Source organism: Etheostoma cragini, chromosome 5 (assembly GCF_013103735.1).
Source record: "Etheostoma cragini isolate CJK2018 chromosome 5, CSU_Ecrag_1.0, whole genome shotgun sequence".
Taxonomy (NCBI): domain Eukaryota; kingdom Metazoa; phylum Chordata; class Actinopteri; order Perciformes; family Percidae; genus Etheostoma; species Etheostoma cragini.
In genome coordinates this window covers 22,419,546-22,428,042 of record NC_048411.1, presented here as the reverse complement: position 1 = coordinate 22,428,042, position 8,497 = coordinate 22,419,546, and the positions used below count along the sequence as shown (strand labels likewise).

The following is an 8,497-nucleotide window of genomic DNA, read 5'->3' as shown; positions in this document are numbered from 1 at the left end:
TTTACAACATACAATGACTTTTTTATGACATTTATGAAATACTATAATATGACCTGTAGACATTTTATGATATACTATGACTTTATGTCATGCTATACTTTTTATGCCATTTTAAGGACCTACTATACTATGACTTTTTATGACATTTTGATGCCATACTATAACTATTAATGACAATACTATACTAAGATTCTTTATAAAATACTTTGTTATGACTGAAAGACTACACTGACTTTTTAAAAACATACGTACATGTGACATACTATGACTGACACATTTATGAAATACTATGACATTTTTATGACATACTAGACTATGACTTTGACATTTTAATGACATACTATGGCCGACATTTTATGAAATACTTTACTATGACTTATTACATTTTAATAACACTAGGAAGTGTTTTGTGACAAACTGAATATTGTGTACTATACTATCTTTTTTGACATTTAAATGCACACTATGACTTTTTTATGACATTTATGTAATACTATAATATGAGTTTTTGAAATTCTTCATGTAATACTATACTATGACTTGTATGGCATTTTCATGACACGGTGAAATGTTTTGTGAAATAACCCATGACTGTTTTCTGATGTACTATACTATGATTTTTTGACATGTTAATGCCATACTATACTATGACTTTCTTATGACAATTATGAAATACTATATGCCTTTTTGACTTTTTTTTATGAAATACTATACTATGACTTGTTTATGACATTTTAATGACACTAGGATTTTTTGTGACATATACTATGACTATTTCAGGAGGTACTATAATATGATGTCTTATGACATTTTACGACATACAATTACTTTTTTATGACATTTATGAAATACTATAATATGACCTGTAGACATTTTATGATATACTATACTAGGACTTTATGTCATGCTATACGTTTTATGACATTTTAAGGACCTACTATACTATGACTTTTGACATTTTGATGCCATACTATAACTATTAATGACAAGATTGTACTAAGATTTTGTATAAAATACTATGTTATGACTGAAAGACTACACTGACTTTTTTAAAACATATATGTGACATACTATGACTGACACATTTATGAAATACTATGATGTTTTATGACATACCAGAATATGACTTTGACATTTTAATGACATACTATGGCCGACATTTTATGAAATACTCTATGATTTATTACATTTAAATGACACTAGGAAATGTTTTGTGACAAACTGACTATTATGTACTATACTATGTTTTTTGATATTTTAATGGCATACTATGACTTTTCATAACATACTATACTATGACTTTTTATGACATTTATATAATACTATGAGTTTTTTGAAATTTTTCATGTAATACTATACTATGACTTGTATGGCATTTTCATGACACTGAAATGTTTTGTGAAATAACCCATGACTGTTTTCTGATGTACTATACTATGATTTTTTGACATATTAATGCCATACTATACTATGACTTTCTTATGACATTTATAAAATACTATATGCCTTTTTGACTTTTTTTATGAAATACTATACTATGACTTGTTTTTGACATTTTAATTACTATATGATTTTTTTGTGACATACACTATGACTAATTTAGGAGGTACTATAATATGATGTCTTATTACATTTTGTGACATACTATGACATTAATGAAATACTATAATATGACGGGTAGACATTTTATGATATACTATACTATGACTTTATGTCATGCTATACTTTTTATGACATTATAAGGACCTCCTACACTATGACCTTTTATGACATTTTGATGTCATACTATAACTATTAATGACAATACTATACTATGATTTGGAAAAAATACTATGTTATGACTGAAAGACTACACTGACTTTTTAAAAACATACATGTCACATACTATGACTGACATTTTACGAAATATTCTATGACTTTTTTCCTACATTTGTGAAATGCTATACCATGACTTTTTTATGAAATTTTAAAGACTTATTATAATATGACTATTTTTGACATACATTACTTTTTTATGATATACTATACTATGGCATTAATGAAATACTATACTTTTACTTCTTATGACATTTTAAAGACAAACTACACTATAACGTTTTTTTTGACATACTATTGACATTTTATGAAAAAGTCAGCCGAGGGTTGAGAGCCATTTGAGATGTGCATTTAGCTTTGGGACAGTAAAGTAAATCTTGTAGTTCTAATTGCAACAAGAACTGGGAACGTAAGCAAGATAAAATAAAGAGAAAATGTTACAGTGTACCCCAGGTTCTTCAAGTTAAATTTAACACTTTTAAGACCTTTTTAATACCGCCTAGGATGAAATTCATTGCCACCTTCACAGCCATATTATGACAGTATATAGTGTGAATTTTAGACCTGAGAAAAGAATTATTTACCGGGTAATGTCACCTGAATTTATTAAAATATTTTATTACAATTCTCAACAATCACATTTATTCCCAATAGCTTTGTGAGGTTTCTTTGTACTCTAATAAAATTAAATAATAAAGTATTTTCTGCATGAATCGCTAATATGCTATGAAATTAAAAAAAAAAATAAACAGGAAGATTAAAAAATAAAACACGCATTATGAGGTGTCCCAAGTAGTTCTACCTTGGCTAGATAAGATAATATATAAAGTAATACATTATGCCAATGTAAATGCCAATTGCTTCAGTGATCGTTTTATCCCATTCTGCTTACGCGTCCAAAGGCTGCTTAATAACAGCAGTAAACAAGAGTTTGGCACAGCTGTTCATTCTCGCATATTTTTTGGCCCTCCTCATATGTGGGCTCTGGGTACTCCGTCCACCCCCCCAGTCGGATGCCCTTGGGAACCTGCAGGCAGGTCTTTCAGCGCCCCCGTTTCATTAGCGCTAGACTGACTCGCACGCTGATCCGCTTGTTGTGCTAACCTTAGCCCCATGTTGGATAAGATTTTTTTTTTTTTTTACAATTGTGGAAACTTTAGAGCTTTTTCTCCCCCTGAAACCTCTGACCAATTGTAAATTTATGTTTTCATCCCATGTAAGGACTTATCACACTTATTTCTTTGATAATAAAGATTTATCTGATTTGAATAGTGGTCTTCAAGATTTATGGTGGCTTAAATACAAGGGCCGGTGCTACTGATTGTTGAGCTTCGGCTGGGACTGACACGGTTAATGATGTAAACCAGGCTCATAAAATTAGTAAACATCCTCATGAAACAGAGTCTCACTGGACTTTTCCTGCTTCTGAGTTGTCCTGGATGATTGCCTGTTGAACTTCAGGCTCCATTAGTGTTCTCCTTTGAACAAGGTGGTCAACCAGGGCAACAAACACTGCTGATAATATGAAGCAGATGCCTGAGAGGTAGAAGGCAGCGCTGTAGTTATTTGTCTGGTCCACCAGCCAGCCTGCACAAGAAACACAGAAGAACAAGAAACAGAAGATCACAGAGTGCAAGAGCTGATGAATAAATGAACAGTCTGACATACTTTATCAATTTATTATCTGACATACTAAACTATGACTTTTATGGAATTTTTCTGACAAACTACACTATGCATTATTATGGCACACTATACTATGACTTTTTAAAATTAATTTCTTATAGTGTGATATTCCAGAGCAAAACCACGCATCATAATTTCACACTGCTAGCATTGCTATCTGATATACAGGTGGCAAATCAGTTAGTCACTGGAGAATAAGGTTAATAATAAAAAGACTCCTTACCATGAACACTGGCAGGTCTAGCTGGCATGACAACATTAACTCATTTAGCTGTGGCTGCATATTTAGTCTGCCACATTTTCTTTTCTACCTGACAATCTAAACACAGATTGTTCACCTGCAGCAGGTGGGCCGATGAATCCACCAATGCTCCTGAAAAGCATAAAAAGCCCCAGTCCACTGTCGAATCCCTCGAGCGATACAATGTCCACGATGGAGGTGACATGAATGGCCACCACGCAGCCAAACAGGAGCGCGTAGAGCGAGGCAAAGGCCAGGAGGGTCCAGTAGTTGTGGCTTATGGGAAGCAGCAGGAGCACCACACCGAGCAGAGTGACCGCAATGGTAAGCAGCTGTAGGTTCCTCCCCAGCTTCATATTGGCCATCCACCCAAAGAGCAGCCTCCCCACCAGGTCGGCTAATGCCAGGATAGATAGGGTAAATGCTGACCAGTACTTATCCATCCCTAAACTGTTTGCGAAGGGCACTAGAAAGAGAGGTGGGATGAAAAACCCTGCCGCTGCGAAGATGGCAAATAGGATGTAGAGGAGTAATTCAGGTTTTCTCATCAGGGAGAACTGGAAGATCCTCTTTGGTGGGAGCATAGCAGCATCACCTTCTAGATTGTATTTAGTTTTCTGTAACGGGCTTTGGGTTGCCTCCAGGGGTCTCATCAGAGCTCCACAGACACACAGGTTGAGCTGAAGGCCTCCGATGATTAGCAAGGCACCCTGCCAGCCAAATTTCTCAATCAGCCACTGGAAGAAGGGGCTGAACAAGACGGCAAAGACACACTCCCCAGAGCTGGCAATGGCGTAGGCGATGGGACGCCACCGCACAAAGTAGTGGCTCACCATGCTGTTGGCAGGGATCCATGAGAGGCAAATGCCTGTTCCTGGAAAAAGAAGATGGAATCCTTTAACCCTCTAATTTCTTGTGGGATGATTAAGGTCCTAAACAAACAAGTGGTCACCTTCAAACCACCCACCCACCATTTCTGTAGAATATTTAATACTTAGTGTGAACAAGCAACATATGCATCAGGGCTGCAACTAAAAATTATTTTCATTGTCAGTTAAGACTTTCTCAATTAATTGGTTAATTGTTTTGTCAATAAACTCAGAAATAATTCCTGTCACACTTTTCCCAGAGACTAAGCTGTCATCATCAAATTGCTTATTGTATCAGTCCAACAGTCCTAACCCTAAATGCCTTCAGTTCAATTGATATTACCTTAATTCCTCAAATAAAGACAGGTAGTCAATTAAAAGCTGGGCCCAACCCTAGTTCAAACTGACATAATGGTGGTGTTTGATTATTTCTGACTCAAATTGCTTTCTTCCCCTTCTGGCTGTTGTTTATGGGGATATTTTTGCAAATGTTTCTTAAAAAAATGAATGCTCTCTGTCCACTGAAACACTATGGCTTTTCATTTACAACGGTTTATTTAAAACAATTATACTTATCAAACAGATGGAATTAGAAATAAAGGCCTGCCTCTAATAAAAGGCTGCTTCAAATAAATGGTAATGGCTTATTTACGGTATTTGATTTCAGGAGGCTGGAAGGAGCTCATTCTAAGCAATTAGGGTTGAAAAAGGAATGAAACTAACAATTCTTAAAATACTTGCCAATTAATTTTCTGATTTGCATTAGATGAGTGGTTTTGGCCATGCACATAGCCCCTTTTCTCTTTAAGAAAGATTTCTGTTTTTGAAAAAAACATATACCGGTATTTATTGAACCAAAATGTTCTGTCCTCTCCTTCTGTAAGAAATCGTCACTGTATTAGTGCCGACAATATATGGTTTCCTGTATGTTGGCTGGTGAAAGCTATACAACTGCCTCTGAAAAATGATTGTGGGGTCTATTATACCGCTATATCACAGCCATCTAGCTCACGGTCTACACCATCAGGGTGAAAAGGCCTGAATCACTCATTATGGTTTCTTTTGCCCCTTATAGACCATACAATACTCCTTCCTTTATTTAAAAGTGTGCAAAAATACAGCAACTCCCTTTACGCGTATATCAGCACAAGCAGCCTTCTTTACACTCTGGAGAAGGTCTTTTGTGCCGCTACGCTTGGGTTGCTACGCAGTTTGATTTTCAATATACTGAGATTTTGATATGAAATAGCCATTTAAATAAAGGCTTAATGTGTTTGGAAAAAGATAGCCTTGGACCTTTTTCTCTCTTTTGCGTTCCTTTCCAAAGAGCACCTTAATGATTTATTTGAACTTCCGAGCACTTCAGTTTTTTTCCCTTCTTATCCTGAAACCTGTTTGAGGGGTCCTGACCCCAGAGTTGCATACCACTACAGTTAAAGGGATAGTTTGGATTTTTTGAAGAGGGGTTGTATGAGGTACTTATCCATAGATGACTGTTGGTCGGCACACCCCCAGTAATGGAGAAGGGGGAAGGAGCCATGACACGGAAGCTACCCAATGTACTACTGTCGATGCAGCAAAACATTTTTTCCCACCGAAGGCCCACCGGAAGAAATTAATATCAGATAAAGTGTACGCAATATTTAGACTATATTTACCACTTTACCTAGCCATCAGACAGCCCTATTTTGGTGTTCTGTGAGAAAAAATTGCTTTTTTGTCAATGGAGTCTGGTGGCTTTGACAAGAATATAAATAAAGATTTCAATTCCTCCCCACGTAAACTCAAACAGGACTGTCTGACGTCAATGTAAAGCAATAAATGCAGTGTTCCATTAAACTAATGATGTGTTTAATAAAGCTGCTGCCACCATCCACAGCAGTATATTTGTTAGCTTCCATGCCTGTCCTCTCTGTTTCTTCAAACTTGGGGCATGTCGACCACCATCAAAAGAAGGTAATACACATGGACAACAACACTCATCTGAACTACCCATTTAAAGCACCCCAAGTGTGTAATTAGGTGGCCATTTTAAGGTGGTATTCCTCAGACTAATTGACCAAACAAAGTAAGTGAAAAGAGCATCAATGATTCCTGAGGGTCACACTATGTCCTGAGAGTACTACCTTGCAGGATGCCCATGGTGAAGTAGAGCCAGGGCAGACTGAGGTCCAGAGACGCCAGCAACATCCCGGAGGCAGACAGCAGACCTCCGACTATGATGACCACTCGCTGAGAAAACTGCAAGGTAAGCACGCTGGCAACGGGAGCTGTAACAGATAATGAAAACACTAAATAAAACATTCTTGAGTTGAAAACATCTAAGCTGAAAACCATATCATTACCTCCCAGGTGAAAAATGGCGATTGCAGTAGAGGTGACCAATGAGGTGGTGCTGGTCAGAACTCCAAAGTGGCTCTGGATGTCCAGAAAGAAGAGGCCGAAGTTTTTGAGGACGGCAGCAGTGAGACCCATGATGAAAAAGGCCGACATGACCACCACCCAGCCGTACCCCCCTTCCGGAGGAGTCCTGCTGGACTTCATCTTCACTGCTACTCTGCAGGCTGCTCTCCTGCCTGCGCTGAATCGTTGTCATGCAACAAACTGATAAAGCTCCAGGGTAGACAAGGCTCATGAAAATGACCATGCAAAATTCACATAGATAGCCAACATGCAGTTGTAAGTAACTGTGTCAAACAGAACAAACATTGGATCTTTTAAGTTGTGTTGTCCATCTTTAAATTGGATTTAATTTTTTTTTTAGCATTTTGTGAGATTGAAATCCCACTGTCAGGAGTACGTAGACAGTTTTTACTTAAAAGGCAACAATAGCACAATGTAAAAAATGTAAAGAAGCTACTATCAGCAAATATCTCAATAATAACAGGGTAGAGGAACTGGTTCTGCAGTACTCCTGTAGTGGGAACTATTGGTGCATTGTATTTAACAAGAACTTTAATGGAGTGTACTAGTAAAGCCCTGTGACTGTAGCTTTCAGATACATTTAGTGTAATAGTGTGTAGTGCAATAATTCCCTCTAAAGAAGGATTATAAAAAGGAAGTAGTTAAATAATGTAAGCTACCTCAAAATTGTACTTAGGTAGTGTCATCCCCCCACTGGAAAATGTAACACCGGCCATGCAATCAAACAAACAAGTTCAGCAATAATAACTCCAATTTTGAGGAATTTTCTAATGTTATTGTTCCTTTATACATACAAAAAAAATTAGTAGCCTATACGATGGACCAATACAACAGCATCATAAAGTACAGCCTCAAAACCAACACAAGGGAATAATTTAAGAAGGTTAACTGTCTGAATTACTGATGTTCCTGTGTATAGTTGCACAAGGCTTCTTAGCAGTTTAATCAAAAAACAAACCTAGTTAACTAACACAAACGTATGACCAGTTGGCCTCCTATTTTACTCACCAAGTTTAAAACAAAATAGAAAAAAATGAAGCTCACGTTTCTTTGTGCTACGATCCAACTCCGTCCTCAACATGTGTTGCTGCTACAGTACACACATGTCCTTTAACACTGTCGTCAGACTGAAGTTAAACCCAACAGACGCAGTCGACCGTTGGCCTCATTTCACATTTTCTTCAAACATTAATCAAAGCCATCACAACACGCAGCCGTTAACACCCCCCCCCCCCCCCCCCCCCCCCCCCCCCCCCCCCCCCCCCCCCCAACGGGTGAACGTGAAACGTCGTCATTAAGCTATAGCACATCCGCGACGCAACGCAACGCAATTTATTTTTTTTCAAAATTCAGTAAATATCTTGTCATGGTCACCTAGCTCTCTATTTTCTGTGTGTACTGAAAATAAATCCGGTATTAACAATACAGAACCATGAAAAGGACAACTGTTACAATAATTTCA

At 37.2% G+C, this 8,497-nt stretch overlaps 1 protein-coding gene across 1 annotated transcript; it reads right to left on the bottom strand.

Annotated features, from left to right (window-relative positions):
• Positions 1 to 3,034: 3,034 nt before the first annotated feature.
• Positions 3,035 to 8,259, bottom strand: zgc:114041 (uncharacterized protein LOC574425 homolog). The gene is made up of 5 exons (XM_034871007.1): positions 8,080 to 8,259; positions 6,957 to 7,192; positions 6,738 to 6,881; positions 3,840 to 4,616; positions 3,035 to 3,402 (listed from the first exon to the last, which is right to left on the bottom strand). The coding sequence occupies exons 2-5, from the start codon at positions 7,153 to 7,155 to the stop codon at positions 3,221 to 3,223; spliced, it is 1,302 nt and encodes a 433-aa protein (XP_034726898.1). The 5' UTR covers positions 7,156 to 7,192; positions 8,080 to 8,259; the 3' UTR covers positions 3,035 to 3,220.
• Between the last annotated feature and the right edge of the window lie 238 nt (positions 8,260 to 8,497).